Genomic DNA, 25,415 nt, shown 5'->3' with positions numbered 1-25,415 from the left:
AGTCACAAGTAAAGACAGACCACACCATGGAGCATGTTTAAACAAGAAAAGTTTACTGGTCAAAATGTCTTGATGCATTCTCAATCATCCAGGTAAGTAAATCCCCAAAAAGTTGATTCTGTTCATCTGGACGTAGTGTTTTCAGTGGGAGAAACGTTTCGTCACTCATCCAAGTGACTTCTTCAGTCTCAGCTGACTGCAGGTTTCCCTAATCTTATAAACAGTGCATTCGCATAATTACTGAAACCAGCCCACTGGGCTGGGAGGTCACCTTCATCATAATTATGCAAATTCTCATGACCATTGATCAACAACCACTGATCAAAGACTATGAGTACCATTCACAGAGAGTTGGGGAATGGCTGCAATCACAGCATTGTAAGATGGTGAAAGATGTACCCTTAGGCCCCCTCCTCAATTCATAGATGGTCTTTCCCTTTTCACGTAAATGGCCTCCTTGACTCCGCGCTCAAACCAGCGTTCCTCCCTGTCCAGGATGTTACATCCTCATCATTGAAAGAGTGTCCACTGGCCTGTAGGTGTAAATAGACTGCAGAGTCTTGGCCTGACGAGGTAGCTCTTCTGTGTTTACCTATGTGCATTAGCCAATAATAAATAAGGAAGACATTGACATATAACAAGGTAAACAAATGCATTCCTGATCACAGTTTACTGATCACAATTAACAACATCACCTCCAAGGCTCTTTTATTAGATTTTGTTTCTCTGTCACGCTTGCAGTTTGTTGTTGCTTGTGTTTGGTCTTGAGTTTGCTGTCTGTAGTAACAACGTGCTGTTCTTTCATATTGTTGCTGTTTAAGGTATTTACATTTCTGCCTTCATTTACTGAGTTTTTATAATTAGAGGCTTCGTTGATTGTACGGTGACTCTTGGAGTAGTTTGTTGGGTTCATGACTGAAGAACAGTAAGCTTTACAAATCCTTTTATCAGCAGCAGAGACAGAACCGTTCCCTCCCCGTCTAACAGGCCTGCTGTTTTCTCGTGTTGATGCTTCTTTTAGTTCCTCCTTCTTCTTTTCCTCAGCTTTAGTCTCTCCAGGTTTCTCTCTATTTCTTCCTGGGGTACTCCTTGGTTTACTTGTTTTTGTTCCAGTCTCAGTATCAATGTCGTCCCTAACTTCCCAGAAAGTGTCTCGTGCTTTCTGACGTTTCTTTTGGGAATTACTGTTTTGCTGAGTCTCGTAAATTTTCCGTGTTCTCAAATGTTCTGTTTTGCTGATATGAGGATACATGTGTGCCTTTGTATTTGAATCAAGCCACTGCACAACTGCTTTAATTCTTATTCTACTGTCAGTTGTTTTGATTATCCGTGCTGCTCTTTGGTTTGGCTGTTTATCCGGTTCTCCATTAAAGTTCATCAGTTCTCCCAAAATTCCATCATCACGACAGCTTTTTGGCAAATCACCATTGTAGTCCTTTAAAATGTCCTTCCCTTTGTCATTATATCTCTCTGGTTGATAATGAGGAAAAGCAGTGTCCCCTCTGTGTGTCTCATGACTCCTTCCTTCAGCCTTGACGTCTGAATGTGCACACTGAGTGTCGTGGTCACTTCCTTCAGTCTTTGGAGCTTCTTTGCTAACTTTAAACATAAAAACGGAAGATTAGTAAAACACAGAATGATCAATGACTAATCTGTCTTTGGAGAAGAGATTATTGCTCTCATGGCATTTATTATGAATGTCATCATTTTTGCATCAGTCTGATATGTGTGTGGCAAAACAACTGGCACTCCATAAAAAAGAGAAGCAGCATCAAGTGACATTTGGCTTTTAGGAAATTAATATTTTAGGCAAACAGTCCAATCAATTGTGCAAAAAACAGTTAAATCAGTTTGTGTTACTGATTAATTTTCTGATTTGTACATTAGTGTTCTTCAAAACAGTGAAAGAACTTAAAACTGAAACAAAAACAACCAGTACTTCTTTAAAGCATGCAGTTTTGGCTCCTCCTACAGGTCAAAAATAATTCTTCAGATACTCTTAATATTATTTTTATCTACAAGCTTTTGGGAAACACTTCTTAAGTATGCTAGTAAGACAACTTTTACATTTTTACACTCTTTGCACTACATCTAAGTCTAGTGAAATAATGTCACCTTCAATTTCAATCAAATTTAATGTTATTTATTTGCCTCCAAATCACAACAACAGTTGACTCGATGCACTTTATATCATAAGGTAAAGATTACAGTTTTCTTTTCTCGGTGGGTTAACCATTTCAAATAAATTATAATTATGAATTTAAAAAAATTATAAGAGGTGATCTTAAGCAAACTTACCTTTCCTGTACAGGAGGATGTAAGCTGTAGAAGACCTGTTATGAGGAATTATGAGAAAGACGCCATCAAACGTCATCAAAAGTCAACCAGCTGAATAATGTGAACTCCAGCTGCTTCATGTCAGACATTACATGGTTCTAGCTCAGGAAATATTCCTCATGTGGCATTCAACAAAATCAGTGTTTACCTCAGTGGGTTTTCTTTAGCAAAAAATAGTTTGACCTGAAAAATGAAAAATAATAATAAATTAATGACTTAATGTCATGTTGTTAAACACTTAACTGTCTGAGGACTTGTCAAATTATGCTCCCTTACACTTTCAACATGTCCATCATTGAAGCAGTACCACTGCCCATTTTCATATGATTTGATTTCTGCGGTGTAGTGTCCTCCTGTTAGACTGCCAAAGTGGTTAACCACGGCGTAGAGCTCATAAGTACATTTCTGGAGAGAAGGAAATAAAACAAAGTCATTAAATTTAAAAGAAAAAAGTTAAAACATTTTGCTGTTCTCTCTTAAATACCTCCATGTGTAAAGTTTGAGGCACATCAGCTTTGCAGTGAAGCTTGACGTAGCGCCTCAGCTTGTAGTCAAAGGTAAATCTCTTTAGCAGGAGGGTCAGAACATCTGGATGTTGAGTTATCTCCCATTTCTAGGACACAACATAAAAACAACTACATGAACAAGAGGCATTGATCTTTTGTGATAAAAATTTTAAGAGATCAGATTCATCACTCACAATGTCTGCATTTTGCTTTTCATCACAGCGGCTGCAGTATATCTGGTCATCACCAGATACTTGTTGTAACTCAAAGAAAGCTTCGAGTCCTTGCTCCTGCAAACCATGAAGATTTTATGTAAAACAGATTGCTCTCTTAACATTTTGAAAATATATACCCTTGCTTTTAATGAAAGAAAATTCAGTACCACATTGTAGGTTTTATATCTTGAATCTTCCACCATTAGTGGCAGAATCCAAAAGAAGCTCCTGGAATCGTTCTTCATGTCGCACTTACAGCATGTTGTCCTGTGATTCAGCTCTCCTTTAAAGATCTGGACACAAAAAAAGGACAATTGTTGCTGTGCACCCGTGTAATCAGAGGCACTGTTAGAGCTATACTGCACTGACAAAAGCATTTTGTTAAGATAAGATAAGATAAGATAAGATAACCTTTATTAGTCCCACACGTGGGAAATTTGTTTTGTCACAGCAGGAAGTGGACAGTGCAAAAGTTATGAGGCAAAAATTAGGATACAATAAGAATAAATACAGTACACAACTGTACAGAATAGAATAAAATAAAATACTATATACAGTAGAATAAAATAAAATAAATATACAATAAGATAAAAATAGAATACAAATACAAATGCTATATACAACTGAGTAAAAATACAACGATGACAGAAAGGATTATTGCACTTAGTATTATTGCATATGTATGGATGTGTGTGTTTGATCAGTTAAAGTCTTTATTATGGAGTCTGACAGCAGTGGGGAGGAAAGACCTGCGAAATCTCTCCGTCCCACACCGTGGGTGCCGCAGTCTCCCACTGAAGGAGCTGCTCAGTGCTGTCACAGTCTGCTGCATTTTTCAATTCAATTCAATTTTATTTATATAGCGCCAAATCACAACAAAAGTCGCCTCAAGGCGCTTCATAGATACAGAGAAAAACCCAACAATCATATGACCCCCTATGAGCAAGCACTTTGGCGACAGTGGGAAGGAAAAACTCCCTTTTAACAGGAAGAAACCTCCGGCAGAACCAGGCTCAGGGAGGGGCGGCCATCTGCTGCGACCGGTTGGGGTGAGAGAAGGAAGACAGGATAAAGATAAAGACATGCTGTGGAAGAGAGACAGAGGTTAATAACAGATATGATTCAATGCAGAGAGGTCTATTAATACATAGTGAGTGAGAAAGGTGACTGGAAAGGAAAAACTCAATGCATCATGGGAATCCCCCGGCAGCCTACATCTATTGCAGCATAACTAAGGGAGGATTCAGGGTCACCTGGTCCAGCCCTAACTATATGCTTTAGAAAAAAGGAAAGTTTTAAGCCTAATCTTAAAAGTAGAGATAGTGTCTGTCTCCCGAATCCAAACTGGAAGCTGGTTCCAAAGAAGAGGGGCCTGAAAACTGAAGGCTCTCCCTCCCATTCTACTTTTAAATACTCTAGGAACAACAAGTAGGCCTGCAGAGCGAGAGCGGAGCGCTCTAATAGGGTGATATGGTACTACAAGGTCATTAAGATAAGATGGGGCCTGATTATTTAAGACCTTGTATGTGAGGAGCAGGATTTTGAATTCAATTCTGGATTTAACAGGAAGCCAATGAAGGGAAGCCAAAACAGGAGAAATATGCTCTCTCTTTCTAGTCCCTGTCAGGACTCTTGCTGCAGCATTTTGGATTAGCTGAAGGCTTTTCAGTGAGTTTTTTGGACATCCTGATAATAATGAATTACAGTAGTCCAGCCTGGAAGTAATAAATGCATGAACTAGTTTTTCAGCGTCACTCTGAGACAGGATATTTCTAATTTTAGAGATGTTGCGCAAATGGAAGAAAGCAGTCTTACATATTTGTTTAATATGTGCGTTGAAGGACATGTCCTGGTCAAAAATGACTCCAAGGTTCCTCACCGCGTTACTGGAGGCCAAGGTAATGCCATCCAGAGTAAGAATCTGATTAGATACCATATTTCTAAGATTTTCAGGGCCGAGTACAATAACCTCAGTTTTATCTGAATTAAGAAGCAGAAAGTTAGCGGCCATCCAGGTCTTTATGTCTTTAAGACATTCCTGCAGTTTAACTAATTGGTGTGTGTTATCTGGCTTCATGGACAGATAGAGCTGGGTGTCATCTGCATAGCAGTGAAAATGTATGCTATGTCTTCTAACAGAATTGGTCCTAGCACTGAACCCTGTGGAACTCCATAATTAACCTCAGTGTGTGAAGAGGACTCTCCATTTACATGCACGAATTGGAGTCTATTAGATAGATATGATACAAACCACTGCAGCGCAGTACTTGTAATACCTACAGCATGTTCTAATCGCTCTAATAGGATATTATGATCAACAGTATCGAACGCTGCACTGAGGTCTAGCAGGACAAGCACAGAGATGAGTCCACTGTCAGAGGCCATAAGAAGATCATTTGTAACCTTCACTAAAGCTGTTTCTGTGCTGTGCTGAGCTCTGAAACCTGACTGAAACTCTTCAAATAAACCATTCCTCTGCAGATGATCTGTTAGCTGTTTGACAACTACTCTTTCAAGGATTTTTGATATGAAAGGAAGGTTGGAGATTGGCCTATAATTAGCTAAGACTGCTGGGTCTAGAGATGGCTTTTTGAGTAAAGGTTTAACTACAGCCAGCTTGAAGGCCTGTGGTACATAGCCGATCATTAGAGATAGGTTGATCATATCAAAGAATTAATTAATGGCAGGACTTCTTTGAGCAGTTTTGTAGGAATGGGGTCTAAAAGACACGTTGATGGTTTGGAGGAAGTAATTATTGAAGTTAACTCAGAAAGATCAATTGGAGAAAAAGAGTCTAACTTAATATCAATGGTACTAAGAGTAACTGTAGATAATATTACATCTGTGGGATGATTATTGGTAATTTTTTCTCTAATGATAAAAATTTTATTTGTGAAGAAGTTCATGAAGTCATTACTAGTTAACGTTAAAGGGATTGTTGGCTCAAAAGAGCTCTGACTTTTTGTCAGCCTGGCTACAGTGCTGAAGAGAAACCTGGGGTTGTTCTTATTTTCTTCAATCAGTGATGAATAGTAAGATGTTCTGGCTTTGCGGAGGGCTTTCTTATAAAGCAGCAAACTATTTCTCCAGGCTAAATGATGATCCTCTAGATTTGTGACACGCCATTTCCTCTCCAGATTACGAGTCATCTGCTTTAGGGTACGTGTTTCAGAATTATACCACGGAGTCAGATACTTCTGATTTGAGGCCTTAGTTTTCACAGGAGCTACAGTATCCAGAGTCGTATGTAGTGAGGAGGTGAAATTATTAACAAGATAATCGACCTCTGTTGGGGTAGCGTTCAGATAGCTGCTTTGCTCTGTGTTGGTACAGGGCATTGGAGATGATAACAGTGGGTGGATTATATTCTTAAACTTAGTTACAGTGCTTTCAGAAAGACATCTACTTTGATAAAGTCTACTCTTCACCGCTGTGTAATCAATTATTGTGAAAGTAAATGTTATCAGGAAATGATCAGACAGGAGAGGGTTTTCAGGAAACACTGTTAAATGTTCAGGTTCGATGCCATATGTTAAAACAAGATCTAGAGTGTGATTAAAGTGGTGGGTGGGTTCTTTTACATTTTGAGAGAAACCAATTGAGTCTAATAGCAGATTAAATGCCATGTTGAGGCTGTCATTTTTAGCATCTGCATGGATGTTAAAATCACCCACAATAATTATTTTATCTGAGCTCAGAACTAAATTGGATATAAAGTCTGAGAAATCAGACAGAAACTCTGTGTAAGGCCCAGGTGGACGATAGATGATAACAAGTAAGACTGGTTTCTGAGTTTCACAGCTGGGGTGGACAATGTTAAGCATCAGGCTTTCAAATGAATTAAAAGTCTGTCTTGGTCTTTCATTAATTAATAGGCTGGTGTGAAAAATTGCTGCCACACCGCCCCCTCGGCCTGTGCTTCGAGATTTCTGGTAGTTAGAATGACTCGGGGGTGTTGATTCATTTAAACTAACATAATCATCCTGCTGCAACCAGGTTTCTGTAAGGCAGAGTAAATCAATTTGTTGATCAATTATTAAGTCATGTACTAACAGAGACTTGGAGGAGAGAGACCTAATATTTAATAATCCACATTTCACTGTTTTACTCTTTGGTTCAGATGTGGATACTGTATTGTTCTTTCTTTGTAATTGTTTATGTTTAAGTTGTTTGTTGCTGGTTTTTAGCATGGGGTGGGAGATGTTGTCCAACAGTGATGACAGCTTAGCCACCATTCTCCTGTCACTCACCACCTCCACTGGGTCCAGAGGGCATCCTAGAACAGAGCTGGCCCTTCGGATCACCGGAATAAAGTTAGAATAAAGTACAATAATTTGTGAGGCCTACTGCTACATCTACTCCTATTTTCTGTTAGCAGCAAATAAATAACTCATTTGGCTTATTAATCAAAAAAGTAATTTCTGCTAATTTTTTCTGCTTTTTTGTAAAATGGGAAATGTGAAAGTTTATGGATTAAATATTAGCATTAAAACTATCATTTTGATTAAAGACATTGTGCATTCAAAATACTTTGACTATGTTTGCCTCTCTTATATTGTCTCGAGTAAATCTAAGTATTTTAATCTTTACACTTTAACTCAACTAATGCACATATTTGAAAAAGTATATGTACTTTTTCAAATATGTACATATATAGTGATTTTTACTCAACTACCCAGACACGTGTTTATGGTTTAAGAACCTACATAAAAAAATCAGATTCTTTATTTTCCAAAAGACGCTTTTAACACTGAGTAGCAGACAGCTACAGCTGGTGCCTGCTGTGCTGTACCGTGTACACGTGTACCTAGATATTTTCAAATTTCAGCACTGATTAATGAACACTGTGCCCTTAAAGTAAACAGAGCTGTATATTGGTCGCACCTTGGAAGCGTCTTGGCTCGTCATACACAAAATCTTCTCAAAATACTCAGCAGCATCACGTTGTTCAAATACTGAAGATCAGGGAGATAGAAGAGGACGCAAAATTATTACCAGAGCACCAGTAATAATATATTTGTTACAGCATTTCAAATGCACACACAGAATAATGAGACATGTCAAATAAACCATCTTACCATCTGTGATGCCCAGCTTCTCTGTGATGTTACGTGTTTCGGCCAACTGTTTCTGTAAATCATCAAACAGCCTTCTCAGCTCTAAGTCAACAATTGGTGAGTCTTTCCTGCCCCTCCGGTGATCTGGACTCCTTAATATGTAACCAGGAAACAAAGGTAATGTGATTAAAAATCTTTATATTTCCACTTAGTTCCAGATTTTAACGCGTATTAATTCCTGGAAGAAATACACTTTAACATCAATGTGACACTTCTGTTAAATAAAAGAAAAACTTCATCTTGTTTCTTAAAACTGAGAGTCAAAGAGTAAAAGAAAACAAAAAACATTTTCTGTGATACTCTACGTTTCTGATTTATTCTGATTTTCCTACATTTCTTCTTTTTTTCTTTCCCATGCATCTAGGCTTTATGCTAACTTATGACAGCTGTGCTCATCTCCTCAAGACAACAAAGCCACATTTAAAAACATCCCAAATAAAGTTGTTTTTCAAACCTTTTCAAAGCATCGCGAAAGTTTTCTGTCATGAAAAGCACCTGAAGCACGCTGTTCAGGTAACATGTAAGACCTGGACTCTTGAGGCCATAGTAATCTAAAAGGTAAGTCAATGAGGGAAAGGAATATAAGTCACACATCATTTAATCAGAGCCACATGCTTTAAGCTGCTGCATTTTATACTACTTACCTGCAACAGGAAGGCTTTTTAGTTTCTTTCTGAACCTCGACACGAGGGAGTGATTCATCCTGATGTCCGTCTGATGTGTGTCGGCATTTTCACTCCTGAACTTTACTGTCAGATGCTTGGGTCCATTCTGTTGAAGGATATTAGATACAGCAGAAGTTAGAGCAGGAGAGTCAAACACAATGCTCGGGGGCCACACTTGACCCGGTAAAGACGCCAATCCAGCCAATTAGATGGCTTTGGAAAATTAGTAGAAAAGCATAGACATTAAGAAGCTTTTAAGAAGTTTTTTCACCTGATAAAAACCTTCCCTGTGGCCATTCATACTGAGCCAGAAATAGTTAATTAATAGATAACAGTTGTGTGTAAAGTGCTGTTGAAATTGCGCTTCTTTTTTCTTATATCTCTCTTATATATCTCAGGTTTGCATTGTGTAGTTAAACTTCTTTACACTGACAGAAGGGCAGCTTCACTGGTCTGGTCCACTTAAAATTAAAGTTTGCTGTATGTGGCCCAGGATGTAAAGTGAGTTTGACATTCCAGAAATTGAGGATAACCAGAAAGGCACCAACAAACATTCAGACTGCAGAGTCAGAGTTTGGCATAAACAACATGAAAGCACGGATCCATCCTGCCGTATATCCACAGTTAAAGCTGCTGGTGGTGTACAGTAAACTCCTGATGACTGCTTCCAGCAGGATAACTCACTATGTTAGCTCAAATCCTCTCAAAATGTTTTCTTTTAACATTAAAATTAGTTCAGTACTCAAATGACCTCCACAGTCACCAGATGTCAATCCAACACATCAAGTTTAGGATGTGGTGGAACAGCAGAGTCATGGATGTGCGGCAGACACATCTGCAACAGCTGTGTGACACTGTCGTGTCTGCCTCCTCTCGTTTGTTCTGTTTTCTCTCTTCCTGCAATAACGTCACTGTACTGTGTTACGTGGCTTCCTTAAATAAAGCTCGTTAAAGTAAAGTTGAGCTGGTAATAATAAAGCAACATTATAAATACGATACGTTTACGGTTTGTAGCTACAGGTTTCTTTGGTATTGTGCTATCATTACAAATGTGCTATAAGTAAAATAACCTTGAAACGTCTGATTTTCGAAATCGATTTAAATTCAAATTTAAATTGTAAACCCTTTAAATTTGAATGAATGCGTCCACAGTAACAGTCTGTGTCTCGAGTGTTATTGAACCATGCTGCCGCCTCTTAGCCGTGCTTACCCGCCTTCGGGGCGATAAAACAGACCATTCAAGCAACAGTAAAACAATCACAGCTTCAGTATAAAGTACCAAACGCACTGACGCTATAACCCGTAAGTCCAGACAGCAATAATGATGATGTTTTCTAACGGTGAGTAGTAAAAAGGGAGGGTAAACAGGAGAGTACTCACCGTGCAGCCTATCTGATTTACCGACATCAGCAAACTTTCACTTTCGATGCCGTAGCGACGCTGAACGAGGAAGTGCGACAGAGAGGAGGTGCGACAGACACACAAGGACCCACCGCTGGAAGTACACAGACCCTGGAGACTCGTGATTCCTGGTAAATTTAATATTTATTTGAATACTTAAATCAAACTAGGGAGTTACATGTGTGGATGTCCTATTTCTGGCTGAGCGTTAAAATAAAAGCGGAAGTCTTTTAAACTGCTAGAGCTGTGCCAACAAGCGAAGACATAACATTTCTCCCTTTAACAAATCGCCTGTTAATATCTTCAGTTTATCCACTTAAATAACTACGAAGCCTCCTTCAAGTTTAAGTTCATATTCTTTTAAAATATTACATAAATGTTGTGGACATGTTTACTACTTTGTAATAACAGTCTCATAAGAAAGAGAAACGTTAACGTTCTGTAATAAAGTTAAAGGCAGCTGGAACTTCCTTGAGTGACTCGCCACACCTCACAGGAGGTTTTTAAATAAGTTGTTTTAAGACTGAGAGCTTCTGGATTCAAAACCCTTCACGTTTTAAGTACTCTTTGTAAGGTAAACACATAAGCTAAAACATTTTTTTTATGGTTATTTAACTGAAACTCAGCACACAAGCCTTTATCTGGGAGTGAAGCAGAGACCATGAACACACTGAATCGTTTCTAGCAGTTGCAAACTTTCATCTAGGATGAAAGTGGAAAATTCCACCAGTAAAACTCCAGCAATATGAGGAGTCTTCAAAAAACCTGGACTGATGCAAGAAGACATTAACAAACATTTACTGTATTCAGTCCAAGACAATAAGAAGACCATACAGTGACACCAACCACAGATAACATGAATGCATCTTCAAAAGCAAATAAAGTTTATAAAAACAAGTCAAATTGTACTGTTCCACTTCATAAAGGCTCTGCACTTATTCTGGTGCTGTGAAGTGCTTGAAATTTGAATCACTAAAACTACTCATTATTCAGCAGCAAAAACAAAAACTGAAATCTGAGACTCCTACTTTAATTTGACAGCAGTTTGAGGTTGTAGGGTGTAAATCTCTCGTTTTTTTATGCGTTGGTTCATTTCCCTCTTGAAAAGGTGAACCATCAGCACACTGAAGATGTGTATCAGACAGCATTTATCCTCCTTTCAGTCCAAACTCCTAGCTTGTGAGAATGACAGTCATTATTTTTGGTCTGTATGCAGGCTGACATGTTAATAGAAATCTTATGTTACAGTATTTATAGTGCTGGATCCCCAGAATGAGCATTCATGGACAGGATCAGGTGGAGAAGAAATACGACCCTCTAGACACCACCCTGAAGTTTGTCAACAGGGAGGATGATTTGGATTCATCATGTAAGATTTGTTTTATTTTTACTGAATATAATTTATATTTGGTGTTTTGTTTCTGTTGTGGAAGCAGCAGCAAGAATCCAGCACAGACCAGAGAAGGCATCAAAGACAGATATGATGGTGATTAAGTCAGACACAGTATAAAAGGAGGAGTGGAGATAGAAAGCAGCTTATGATGCACTATGTGTGGGATTTGTTAGATTTGGATGAGTTGAGGGGTAGCTTGACATGCAAATCTAGTTTGACTTTGTTTCCTCTCTAAACAAACAACATGTTTGATTTGTTGTTGTCCACTCCCTCCTCAGGTGATGACTCTCTCAGAGCAGAGATGTCCTGCGGCCACGCTGTTACTCCTGAATCTCTCACACGTTGGTGTCGCTCCCTGCTGGATAAGGTATGTCGTGTCTTTGTAGCCCTTTATTTTTTCTTGTAAATAAAGTTTCATGTTTAATTTGGACGACAGTGGTGCAACAAAGTTCTATTTAAGTTCTGTTATAATAAATCTTTTTTAGCTAGAATTATTATAGGTTTAAATTTTAGGTCAAGATCCTGCTTTTTTTATAAATTGTTTAAGCTAAATAGTTGGGTGCTACTGGTACTCGTTTCAAGGAATAAGTTACTTTTTTAAAAGGTTATCATTGTGTGTTTGTCAGATTTGATTGTGAAAATAGCCAGTAGCTTATTAGATATAAATGTAACAAAGTACTATTATAATTATTATAATTAAAGTAAGAACCTTGAAGATTTGGACTTCAGTTCTTAGTTATTTCTCTAATTATACAGTGAGTCTTTTTTGTTGTTGTTTTCAGGGGAATTACAAATTCAGATGTCCGGCTTTAGTGGACGGCACCAAGCAGTGTAATAAAGAGTGGTCGTACCAGGAGGTGCGCAGACTGGCTGATCTGACTGTGGAGGAAATGCAGCACTTTGAAGAGAGCATGGCCCGTCTGGCTCTTGCAGACCACTGTGAGGTTCAGCCAGTAAGTGATTTATGGTTATTATTGTGACCTTTCAGCTTATTTCACTTTGATAAAAATGTTTAAAGTGGAGGTCTCTTTCTTTTCTTTAAAACACTGTTTCCCACATCAGTGTCCACAGTGTAAAACAGATGTGGAGAGGAAAGATCTGTCCAACCTGTGTGTCCAGTGTGTCGTATGCACAGCTGATCAGAAGAAGACCTACCAGTTCTGCTGGCAGTGTCTGAAACCGTGGAAGGGTTCAGGCCTTCGATCTGACCGCTGTGACAACGACGGCTGTGAGAACAAGGACCTGCAACTCATGCAGACATGCAAAACCATCAGTCTGCCTGAGGTGGAGGGCGTCACCTGCTGCCCCGCCATCAGACTCTGTCCTACATGTGGCATGAGGGTGGAGCATACCACAGAATACTGCAAAAATATCAACTGTCCTCGCTGCAAGATAGAGTTCTGTTTTGTCTGCCTGAAACTGAAGCGTGAATGTTCACAGACCAGTTCACCATATGAAATCTGCCCCAGTGGGGTCGCTCCAAGGCAGACCTCCATCCCTGTGTGGAGGAAAACTTAAAACCATAACACATGAACAATTTAAGAGAATATTTATATTTTCCTTCAAGGTTTTAACAATTGTTGATATAAAAAAAATGTATGTTGCCTATCTCAGCTCCAAAAGACACTTTGAGCTTTATTTTGTCAGCCTTTGTTTCTCTGCCTCCTACTGGCTGAACTTTAAATTGCACAACAAGAGACTTATTGTTCTGTTAAAATCAGTAACTGTGCAGAGAGATCATTATACATACATCTTTTACTCAAACATGTCTGTGAATATGAAATATGAATAAACTTTATCAGCACTCAGTTTATTACAAATGAAATCTTAGCATCAAGCGTCAGCTCTTCTTGTGTGACAAAATGTTGGCCTGTAGTTTAAGCACAATGTGAAAAATAAATAACTGTATTTCTTCTGTTTTGTATCAACATGCACATAGTGGATCAGTAGCTCCTAATTTCTAAGCATTAAACAAAATGTCAGATTGATTAGAAAGAAATCAAAGGAGAGCTTTGTATTATATTAGTGATTGATGAGTAAAAATCAGGATCACTGGATATTATTTATACAAGTTAGCACTTGTATTTCGTAGAGGCAACAAAATCATCCATTATAGAGATTCTGAATTTGTAAATTCTGTTGTCAAATTTTGTGCACAGAAATATTCATAACATCACTTTTTCTCAGAAGAAACTAACTGATCTTAAACAAGCCAGACAAGAACAAAGAACACCAGACTGCCTGACTTTGCTGCTGTGTTTTGTTCACCGTCATATAATCTTCTTATGTTTTTACACTTTCATCCCATAATGTTTTTTCTCCTTTGGATAAATTTATCACCTTCCTTTCCTCACCTCTTTTTTCACTTCCCTGGTCCGTCTCTCTTGCAGCTGTTTTTCTGCCAGAAAAACTGGCAAATTTTTTGCGATCTTGTTTCTTTCCTTTTTTTTTTTTAAGTTTGTTTTGCATCCATAGCATAGTGAGGAAAATATACAACAATGTCACTGAGGGTGTCAGGTCGTTCTTCGTTTCCTTGTTTTTTTAGGCACTGCCAAGAAAATTCTCAGTCAGTTCGGAATACACAAAAAAAGATTTATTTAATGAAATTCAACTCGTCATAATGCACACAAAATATATTCAAAATAATCACAGTGATTGAAAGAAAACAGGTTAAAAAAAAAAAAATATATATATATATATATATATATATATATATGGCAACTCTCCCAGTCTGTCTCTGTGCAGGTGAACAGCTGCTTATGTGAACCCCCTGGCATCACCCATAACCACGTGACCCAACTTTCTCTAATTAATGCAATCATCCCCCCCAAAAACAAAAACTGATAACTAAAAGGAAAATAACTGATGAGCAAAAAATATAAATCTTATTTCAAATCACAAATCTCTTTCTCTGTAAAACACATTCATGGCTTCCACAGACCGAGTCTAAGTGATATTTGTGGATGCAGTTTAAAACTACAAAGTCCCAAACTGGGTGCAGTTTTATGTTACAAAATGCTACTCTAACATTCTGAATACAGCAGTTTTTCTCAAAGCAATGGACCATTACAAACTTTTTTTTTTTTTTTTAAAAAGTCAGTCTCTCTTGGATTCTCTTTCTCAAACTATACAGCAGCCCCAAGGTACAAAATGCAAGTAAAACAAAAACAACAAAATGCACAAACAAAAAAGACAAACATTTTACTTTCTAAAACAGAAAGAGCATGAGTTCTGTTGGCAGTGTTTGAAGTTGTGCAAAGATGTGCTCTTGCCCCCATGTCAATCACAACCTTGAACTAAACTACAAGTTTAGGACCAGGGCCCTATTTCAGGAAGCCGGTTTAGAAAACTCAGAGTGAAAAACGATACTCAGGGTTGAGTAACCCCGAACTGTCCAACTCGGAATATTCGGTTTCAGAAAGGCTGATAACAATTAGTTCAATCAACGCGGAGTTACTTTAACCCCAAGTTAAGCGCGCGCACGAGGATACATAAAGCCCTGATAAGCGGAGCACAGATTAAGCGAGTCACCATGGAGACGGAGGGAAAGAAGGCGCGGTCAATGTATTTTACAGCGCTTGAGGCTGAAATTCTGATGGCAGCATATGCTGATAACATGCAAATTTTGCAGAAAAAAAGTAACACAGCCTCAGCTGCAAAAGAAAGGGAGCATGCATGGCAAAACATAGCCGACAGAGTCAATGGGTGAGTGTTAATTTAAACATTGATCTAGGGATTTCCACCCATTTAACACATTATTTTATTTTTTATTTTATACATTTTATTTTGTGACGTGATGTGAGCGCAGGTGCAACCCAACAGGCCCCAAACGTTCCTGGCAGCAAGTAAAAATGAAATATAAAAATATAGTCCAAACAGGTAAGGTGTAATTGTATTATGAGCCATAGTGCTTGGTCTGTTTGTCCGATGTAAATCAATTGCAGTTAGAGGCTACATTAATTTTCTTTCTGTAAGCACTTATTGAAATTATCTGAGCACATTACAAGTAAATATTTGCTTACTCTGTATGCTCAAATGTGACCCGTTATAGCCAACAGAAAAAAAAGCGGAGGCCCGAAAAACAGGTGGGGGTCCTCCACCACCACCACTCACAGAGGCTGAGCAGTTGGCTTCCACATTTGTGATAATGTTGGCAGCATCGCATATGATCTTCACAGTGCAGAGAACACAAATTAGCATCCATTACTATGATGAAATAATTTGTTAGTTTGAAATGCTACAGGGAACTATGTACCTGTACATTAATGCTGTGGAAAGACTTCCTGTTCACATAGTCTCCTTCATTTACTGAAGGAGCAATGATTGGAATGTGAGTGCCATCTATACAGCCAATCACGCCTGGGAACCCTGAAAATAAATGTAAAATTTAAGTAGTAGTTCAAGTATCACCACATCATGAATTAAGTTTTGTTCATCCTGATACCTGCAATTTTGTGGAATCCCTCTTTGATAAATCTTGTGGGTCTGTGACCGGGGAACACCACAGACGAGTGCAGGAGACGTTTCAGTTTCAGTGCCTTGGAAATGTGCTCAGCGTCACCAATATTATACAGAAAGCTCTCGTTTGCAAAAAACCGAAGTGCAATACAAATAATATGTACAGAACTGAGAGGATGTCCGCGATGTGTCACATGAGCAATATTAGGCCTGAGGATGTTATTCAAATAAATTATAGATTGTGCTGAAAAACGGTAACGTTCACACAGAAAATCATCAGGAAATGATAAAATGTCCAAACGCGCTCTGATCACTCTCTCCCGGCGGAGAGCTCTGCGGAGAATTTGGGCTTCAACATCTACTGGCTCTTCAAGGAAGGGGCACGCCATGTCTGACACTTCCTACAGTCAGGTTTCCGACACAGAGGCGGAGACAGTCAGGGTTAGTTGCAGTAAACCTGCTAGGGGGCAGGTTAGCTTCACGGAGTGTGTCGTCATAGTAACTCACTCAGGATTAATCTAAACTCGCTTTGTAAAACCGAAAACCCAGAGTTTTCGTTAACTCAGGGTATACTTACTCAGAGTTTGCACTAAACCGGCTTTCTGAAGCAGGGCCCCGTACTACAAACCGTCAGCCCCCTGAACATAAGTTCAGGGGGCTGACATGAGGGAGGGCAGTATACTGTTGCATGAGCGATAATGCGCTCCAAGAAAACGAGCCAACCCTGTGTGGCACAGAAATAAAAGGCAACATTCATTACATATTATGGTTCTCATGCTCAACTTTTTCTTTTAGCATCAATAAACACTGATGACAGAATACAACATTGATTTTGTAAGGATGTATATTTAACTATTGATTTTCAAAAAAGGAACAAAATATGATAATAGTATTAACAAATACAAATTATTCCAGCAAATGTCAAACGAACAGAGTTTTCATCTTTACATACATATATGTTACGTTCCCCTAAAAAGGTCAAGGGGATGAGGGAAAGTAACAAAAAGTATCCAGGTCGAAAAAAAAGGAGACAGGGAAGCGAAATGGTTAATTAAAGCGTTTTAAAGCTTCTATTAATAACTCAACTTAAAGAGACTGATAAGCCGCTATCACCATTTGAAGAAAAAAAACAAAACAAAACTCAGATGTCGGTCAGTAAACTGAAAGCAATGCATTTCAATGCTTCAAATGTAACAGATTTTTTGGTATCCATCCAAAATCTGCTGATTATTATCTCCTTGAGAACAGGCTGTTTATACAAAAATAAAGCTTATAGTAGTAATTTTTATCTCTGAAAAGTTCACATAACACAAAGTAATAACAAATTCAAGAAACTGTCAGTAACCCAAGGACATTTCCATTTTGCTGAATCATTTACTGACTGAACATGATGTCATTAATTGAAGTAGTGTCCATGTGGTGTTTAAAGAGTTTGAGTGCCACTGATATCGAATGTTTCACTTGCTCTTCATATGTGTGTCATCTGCCTGGCTGAACCAGTTTGGCAGAGCAACAGCTGATTTATAAAAACTACTGATCGTAATAAATCACAAAGACCAAATCTGTTGAAATGGGCATTAATGCATCATCATCTTCAGTTCCGTGGGGTGAGTAGAAAACATTCTCTCAGCTCTCTGGCTTTGAAAGCTTTCCTCCCATCACAGCTGAGCAAGCTTCAGTGGATCTTGCAGAGAATCTCTCTGATATGACTGGGGGGGACTTCCCAGTTTGCTCAGAAGTCACTGGGCACTTGGGCCACTGACATGTTGATCTTTGGTGTTTTTGAAAGGATTTACATGAAAACTAGGTTTTCCATACTTTGGTGTTTGGGATTCTTACTTCCTGTGCCATCATCTTCCTCACTGTCTCCGTCATCTTCCTCACTGTCTTCCTCATCTTCCTCACTGTCTTCCTCATCTTCCTCACTGTCTTCCTCAGAATAGTCATGAATTTCAATACTTTCGGCAACATTTTCTTCAACATCTTGTTCACGTTGGTCTCCCCCTCTAAGCCTTAAAATTAACCATAGGGTGAAACTGTGTTGAATTCCATAATCCGTGAGAGTGCAACAGTCCCTCAGCTGATTTCCTTCAAAAATAATCCGCTGTTGATCTGAAACACACACAGACAATAAAAGTAAAGAATACGCACAGACTTTCAAGCAAGACTGAGCATTTCTGCATAACAACTGAAAAAATTCAAGCATCATTTATCATTTAGAATTATTTTAATTATTTAAATAAAAGAAACAAAAAAGAAAAACAACCATTTAATGCCCCAACTTGAACAGATATGAAAATATCAGCTCTTGCTAAATTGCTGTAAACTTGTGTCTTTCAGCCAATTGTCAATGGAACGCCAGAACTGCCATAATGAATTAATTAAATACACTATTAAATAATTAATTAAATGTGGCAATAATTAATTAAAATCGGAAATAATTAATTACACAAATAATTACGACACGTGTAATTAATTAATTCTTGACACATTTAATTAATTAATGACACATTTATTAATTAAATGTGTCGTAAATATTTATGTAATTAATTATTTCCGATTTTAATTAATTATTGCCACATTTAATTAATTATTTAATGGTGTATTTAATTAATTCATTATGGCAGTCCTCGCGTTCCGTAATCGTCTGCCAGGAGAAAACTTCTTTGGGTAAAATTAGATTGCTTAAATCTTAGCCAGGTTCAGGAAGATGCCCAGACCTCCCTCTCCCAGCCACCACCTCCTGTTGTTTCAGCCAATAGACAGAATCTCTCCAGTATCCCCTCTCAGCTAGACATGACCGAATCACCTCAAATATGAGGTGCTGAGGAGGCATCGTGGTCAGAAGTCTGAACCACCCCAACTGGTTCCTTTCAGTGTGGAGGAGGAGGAGCTCTTCTATGTATGGTTATACTCGGCTACGGTTCTATAATTCGTAGAAATATATAAATGTCCCTACAGAGAAATGCAGCTTGTAGAGAAGAAGAAATAAATAAATGATGAATTTATTTTAACAAAGGAAAATCAGAAAATGTCCTTTTAACAACTTTCCTGACTACTGGGATAAAGATTTCTTAGTTTACAAAGTGCAAGCAAACGCACCATGAAACCTGCTGAAGCTACAAAATGACTTTTATGAGTAGACAGTGTGACTGCAGGCCAGTCTGGAAATAAACAAATTAAGTAACACTTGTAGTTCTGGGCAGGTGACAATCTGTCTAGCGTTAACTGTAATGTAGTAATCTGTAGTGCTCGTTTTAGTCGTCAACATGGAGGACAGTGATTCCACACCTACCTGGAGGAATGCCCTCTTTTTCCTGGATTTTAGCTTTTAAATTCTCAATTGTATCAGATGGCTCCACTTCGATATTTATTGACTTTCCAGTTAACGTTTTCACTTCAACAAGCATTTTTACAGCACTCCTTTCCGACGCTGAGCTGACAGCTTAACAGGAACCGATCTTCTTCTTCTATTGCTTTTCCTTCTGCTTCTTCTACTGTTTTTATGGTTGTCAAGCAACTCTTAGGTGCATTACCGCCACCTTCTAGATTGGCGTATGGATCAGAAACTACAGTACCACCATTATATTCTTTTTAAAATTCCAATTTAATTCACAAATTTAAAAATGTCAACAAAATCTATATCCCCGAGTTTCTTTGAAATAATTAACTTATCTTTAAATTATTCTTGTTCTTATGAAGAATCCTGACCAATCTTTCTCATTTATTAGGTAGTTTTCCTTGTTATATAACTCTATCAATATTTCCTTGATTGCATCACCCAGATTGTTCAGTATACAATAACTGATTTGATCCTCACACTGAGTTGTTTTTACAGATTTCTTTAATGCCTTGTTCCATTCTGATAAAGAAAACTTGATGATAATTACATCCTCACTGTCGTCTTCATCCTGAATTATTTGGATATTTCTCTGTAATGTCGTTTCTCATCCTCTTTTTTCTTTATTGTTAAGGTTCTTTACTTATGTCAATGTTTTTCTAATAATTCAGATTTACTTGTCTATTATAATATTTTCATTATCTATCATTGTTGCAAAATAACAATCTTTTGAATTGCCAGACATTTTTTGTACACCAAACCCTGTCCAGTGGTGTATTTTTACCCAGTGATTCGCAGCATTTTCTCCAACAATAACTCTTACCTTTCTTTGTGATCCTTCTAACATCTGTTTGTTTCATTTTTAAACTTGTTCTGTGGTTTAATTGCTAATGTACATTCTTGTGTGCACCATGGTGTTAACATTTTCTTTTTTGTTCCCACTACTTTACAGGATAGATTCTTTGGCTGCATCCACTACACTTTTACTTATGTCTGAGTTCAGTTCATTTGTTGGTTTGTTGAAATCCAGATTTTTTCAAGCTACCCTCACTCATCACCCTAAACTTATCCTAGTTTGCCCTTTCAAATTTCCACTTATCCTCTGTTTTTATCTGTGTTCTCTCTGTGTCTGCTCCTATGCTGATAAAAAATGAATAGTGGTCACTACCTACTGTGTTATCTTGGTATACTCTCCAGCTGCTAATACCAGCCAGAGATTTTAAACCAATGTAAGATCAATCACTGATTGATTACCCCTTACAATATTCACCCGTGTAACGAAAGAATGGAGAAGCTGATATGAATAATATTGTAACAAAGGACATTTACCTATTTCCCCTTAAAGTTACATTTCTTATATTTCCTGTTTTTGTTTTTATGTTTTCAGAAAGGTTTGTTTCTCAGAGCCACCCTATTACTAAGAAACCTAATTAGGCTTATAAGCATTACAAGTTTCCACTATTTTGTGTTTTTTGCATTAAATCCAAACTTTGCACATATACAGTGTTGGGTGTACTGTAATTAAATTACTTTTCCACTGAAAAAGTAGAGTAACTAAATACTGTTCATTTTTTAGGTATTTTAATTACAGTTACTTACAATGTACTTGCGTTACATTGCAAAATAATTAAACTCGCTGAATATCATTATTTAATTTCAATAATTTATCTTCTAAACATAAAAGTAAACTCTGCCGCTTTAACGTCGTTGTAGTGCAGCTGCACGTCATTTCGCGCCAGTTTGGTGCATAGTCGTATTCTAAAGCGGGAGATGTCGGACTCGGCTGAAGCGAGTGGCTGTTTTTTGAAATGGACATATTCCCGTCTCTTCACTTTTCTGAAACAAGCAGACAAGAACATTACAATAATATGTAAGCTATGTCCTGGGGAGAAAAAACTATCGGCCGCTGTTAATAGCATGAGTAATCTACTGAAGCGCCTGACACGAGAGCATAGACGAACACTTCTGAGTGATCCTTGTTCATCATCCATGGATAACACCGCGGCAACTCCTGCTAAGCAGGCAAAACTTGATTTTACTTCAGCAGCACAGAAAGCATCTGAAGGTGAGCTTAAAAAATGATTGCAGGCTACATTATGGAAGAGATGCTGCCGCTGCATACTGTAGAGTCTCCGTCTTTAAAAAAAAATGTATTTATTATTTAAAGAGTTTAATAGCTATTGTTTGTCCACTCAAGGTTTATAGGGATTTTAAGAAGTATTTAGTTAAATTACTTATTGAGTAATTAAGTTACTTTTCTGACACAGTAATTAGATAAGTATTTTAAATACAATATTGACTAAGTAACTAGTAATTAGCAATTAATTACTTTTTTAAAGTAACTTACCTAACACTGCACATATATTTCAATTACTTTGCCATATTTAATATTTTTTAAAGCGGTGCATTGCTTTTTATTTACATTTTACACATGTTTAGCACAATTCATTTTTTTTAATTTGGAAAGTGGAGTAAATTGTTCATTGAGCATGGACATTATAAAAATAAACTGTAAAGGTGTTTGTGCTACATAGAAGTCCAAAGCAGCGTCAGTAATTACTCATGGCACACTAACCTGACTCCAGTGGTTTTACTGTACTAATATAAGGATGGTATCAGGCTTCTTCTCTGACTCTTGACATTAGTGTATTTGAAATGTTGAGCTTCAATGTTTGTCACAACAGTGTCCTGGTTCTGAAACCTATGTAGAGAGAGAGGATCTGACCAACCTCAGCATCAGGCCCACAATCTGCACAGCAGAATCAGAATCAGAATCAGAATCAGAAAGGGTTTTATTGCCAAATGTTGAGCAGGTTTACAACATTAGGAAATTGCTGCGGTGCTTCAGTGCAAACATACTGTTATAAATTATGTTTAAATAGACATGAAATTAAAAATAAGAATAAGAATAAGAATTAAAAGTGCTAAGTAGATAGATATATATACATGATATATACATGAGTGCAGGTGGTGATCAGTGCCAAACATGGAATGATGCAGTGAACACAGCGTAGGGTCATGAGTTAGTGGTGGGAACAGTCATACGGTTATTGTTCATGTGTCCAACAGCAGAGGGGAAGAAACTGTTCTTATGGCGAGAGGTTCTGGTGTGAATGGACCGGAGCCTCCTGCCTGAGGGGAGCAGGTCAAACAGACTGTGTCCAGGGTGAGAAGGGTCAGCTGAGATCCGAGCTGCACGCCCCAGTGTCCTGGAGGTGTACAGGTCCTGCAAAGATGGGAGTCTGCAGCCAATCACCTTCTCAGCAGAGCGCACAACACGCTGCAGTCTCTGTTTGTCCCTGACAGTGGCTCCAGCGTACCACACGGTGATGGAGGAGGTGAGGATGGACTCGATGATTGCAGTGTAGAACTGCATCATCGTCCGTGTTGGCAGGTTGAATTTCTTCAGCTGCCTCAGGAAGTGCATCCTCTGCTGGGCTTTCTTAATGACGGAGGTGATGGTGGGCTCCCACTTCAGGTCCTGGGTGATGGTGGTACCCAGGAAGCGGAATGAGTCCACAGAGGTGATGGGGGTGTCAGACAGGATGATGGGGGGGAGTGGAGCTGTGTGCTTCCTGAAGTCCACAATAATCTCCACTGTCTTCTGGGCATTCAGCACCAGGTTGTTGTGGCTGCACCAGGACACCAGACGTTCAACCTCCCTCCTGTAGGCAGACTCATCCCCGTCCGAGATGAGTCCAATAACAGTGGTGTCATCTGCAAACTTGATTAGCTTGACAGACTGGTGGGTGGAGGTGCAGCAGTTGGTGTACAGGGAGAAGAGCAGAGGAGAAAGAACACAGCCTTGAGGGGAGCCGGTGCTGATGGTCCGGGAGTCCGAGACATTCTTTCCCAGCCTCACATGCTGCTTCCTGTCCGTCAGGAAGTCAGTGATCCACCGGCAGATGGGATCAGGCACATTCATCTGGGAAAGCTTGCCTTGGAGATGGTCTGGAAGGATGGTGTTGAAGGCAGAGCTGAAGTCCACAAACAGGATCCTGGCGTAGGTTCCTGGGGAGTCCAGATGCTGCAGGATGAAGTGTAGGGCCATGTTGATGGCGTCATCTACAGACCTGTTGGCTCTGTATGCAAACTGCAGGGGGTCCAGGAGGGGGGCCGTGAGCAGACAAGGAAGTCTGAGATCTGCTGATGGTGTTTGAAGCCACAGTAACAATGATGAACAATGCCTTAACCATGACATCAAGCTTCTCAGAAATGCAAAATCACCACCCTCCTTCAGGTTCAAAGGGTTGACACCTGTTCCACCTCTGATCAGAGGGTGGATCATGACAAAACATCATCTGTCCTCAGAGTGAGTTCTTCTTTGTGCGTCTGAAGCTCACTATTGAGTGCTTGAAGATGAATCCTTACTTAGTCCTCTGCAGTGCCATGCAAACTAAGAGGCAGCAGTCACTCTGATTCATCACACACAATACTCTCATGTTGCCTTTTCCTTTCAGATTTTATTGAAAGAGAAGCCAAAAGTTTTACAGGCTGATTTGTTCTTGAACATTAAACAATATTAAAGGATATCTGATGTCTTTTCTATTAATTTTGTATAACAAATCCATTTTAACAATAATGTTTCTTGAATTTAACTCTGTTTAACGAATGTCAATCATTAATAATCAAAATACTCAAATAGTCCCTTTAAATCACCAGAATGTGCATTTAATGTCTGACTCACTGATACATGCAGTGTTGGGCAAGTTACTTTGAAAAGGTAATTAATTATAGTTACTAGTTACTTCTTCAAAAAAAATAACTGAGTTAGTAACTGAGTTACAATCTTCTAAAAGTAATTAATTACTTGAAAAGTAACTATTGCTTTACTTTAAAAAAAAAACATTTAACCCCCTGGGGTCCATTTTTAACTACTTTTGATTTTCCCTCCACATTTTACCTTTAAAAACTATTTACTTTGCCTTGTTTGGCATCATTCTTTTCAGCACAACCTCACGTGTCTGAATTTACAGTTGTGTTTTCATTTTGACATAGTGTATTAACACAGTTGATCTAACATCAGACAAAAAACATAAAATCAGAGTAGAAAAAGTGATATTTTTTACTGTAACAACCAGAAACGTGTTTATTGAATCATATTTCATAACTTTAAATGCAAATATAAATTGTCAATTTTAAAATCCTATGCACAAGTTTTGCAAACAACAAAGTTATTTGCATCCATTTACCTTTAACCTTATTTTTTTTAATAACCATTTCAAACTATTTACAGAACAATCAGCTGTTCTGCATTCAGTAAGATGCCACACAAATTATTTGTGTCACTCCAAAAACACAATTTCTGTCCACTATAAAGGAGAACATCACAGCCTGATACCTGCAGGTCTGACAGCAGCAGGTGTATCACTCCTGTTTCTACCTGGAGACAGCAGTCGCCTCATTGTTCTGACACACAACACAAAACTAACCACAACACTACACACTAACTACACAAGACAACACATTAACTACACACTCCAAACACGCTAAACGTCACAAATCTCTCACATGTCAAAAAATTGGTTTTCTTTTTTCTGCTCCGTCGCTCCTAAAACTTCCCCTGTTTTGTTGTTTGCTCATAAGCAGAGAGTGCTTGCTGCGCTGTCCTTAGACAGTAAACATGAGGAAACTATTGAGGAGAAAATGCCGCGTATATATTGTTTATCATGACTCTGGTTTTACGTGGCCTATCAACACAATTTAAAAACTGGTTTATATCACCTTGTTGCTTTGTCTTTAAGTGGTCATGTGATTGGCTTACCACGACTACTTTATTCTTCCTCAGTCAAACAGCAGCACTCATGCGATTATTTTGCCACCTTAGCTCCAGGTGTTGTGCTAGAAAGTGATCGTGATTACCGTCTGCGGGAGTGCGCGCAGCTGCTTAAAGCTGTAGCGTCCAGATTACTTACAGCTACTTCCGTGCAAATGATATAAGATGCGGTAAGCTGAACACAGCTTCAACCTTCTGTTTGTTGAA

At 38.4% G+C, this 25,415-nt stretch overlaps 3 protein-coding genes across 3 annotated transcripts; 1 reads left to right on the top strand and 2 right to left on the bottom strand.

Annotated features, from left to right (window-relative positions):
* Positions 1 to 13: 13 nt before the first annotated feature.
* Positions 14 to 10,260, bottom strand: LOC146580131 (uncharacterized). Its single transcript, XM_085266725.1, has 12 exons — positions 10,221 to 10,260; positions 8,820 to 8,946; positions 8,630 to 8,726; positions 8,137 to 8,267; positions 7,943 to 8,013; positions 3,226 to 3,351; positions 3,038 to 3,133; positions 2,822 to 2,950; positions 2,614 to 2,742; positions 2,486 to 2,520; positions 2,299 to 2,333; positions 14 to 1,599 (listed from the first exon to the last, which is right to left on the bottom strand). Exons 1-12 carry the CDS (start codon positions 10,245 to 10,247, stop codon positions 692 to 694), a joined length of 1,911 nt encoding a protein of 636 aa, XP_085122851.1. The 5' UTR covers positions 10,248 to 10,260; the 3' UTR covers positions 14 to 691.
* Positions 10,261 to 10,276: 16 nt separating this feature from the next.
* On the top strand, positions 10,277 to 13,602 carry LOC146580130 (E3 ubiquitin-protein ligase DDB_G0292642-like). Its single transcript, XM_085266766.1, has 5 exons — positions 10,277 to 10,372; positions 11,490 to 11,610; positions 11,913 to 12,001; positions 12,417 to 12,587; positions 12,697 to 13,602. The coding sequence occupies exons 2-5, from the start codon at positions 11,514 to 11,516 to the stop codon at positions 13,150 to 13,152; spliced, it is 813 nt and encodes a 270-aa protein (XP_085122892.1). The 5' UTR covers positions 10,277 to 10,372; positions 11,490 to 11,513; the 3' UTR covers positions 13,153 to 13,602.
* A 610-nt stretch (positions 13,603 to 14,212) lies between these two features.
* Positions 14,213 to 19,570, bottom strand: LOC146580129 (ubiquitin-like). The gene is made up of 2 exons (XM_085266779.1): positions 19,388 to 19,570; positions 14,213 to 18,204 (listed from the first exon to the last, which is right to left on the bottom strand). Exons 1-2 carry the CDS (start codon positions 19,500 to 19,502, stop codon positions 17,885 to 17,887), a joined length of 435 nt encoding a protein of 144 aa, XP_085122905.1. The 5' UTR covers positions 19,503 to 19,570; the 3' UTR covers positions 14,213 to 17,884.
* Between the last annotated feature and the right edge of the window lie 5,845 nt (positions 19,571 to 25,415).

Source organism: Mchenga conophoros, linkage group LG3 (assembly GCF_057382185.1).
Source record: "Mchenga conophoros isolate Kocher_MC1m ecotype Shallow Benthic linkage group LG3, M_conophoros_male_GT1.1, whole genome shotgun sequence".
Classification (NCBI taxonomy): Eukaryota; Metazoa; Chordata; class Actinopteri; order Cichliformes; family Cichlidae; genus Mchenga; species Mchenga conophoros.
The sequence above is the reverse complement of the archived record's forward strand: the minus strand, read 5'-3'. Positions and strand labels throughout refer to the sequence as shown.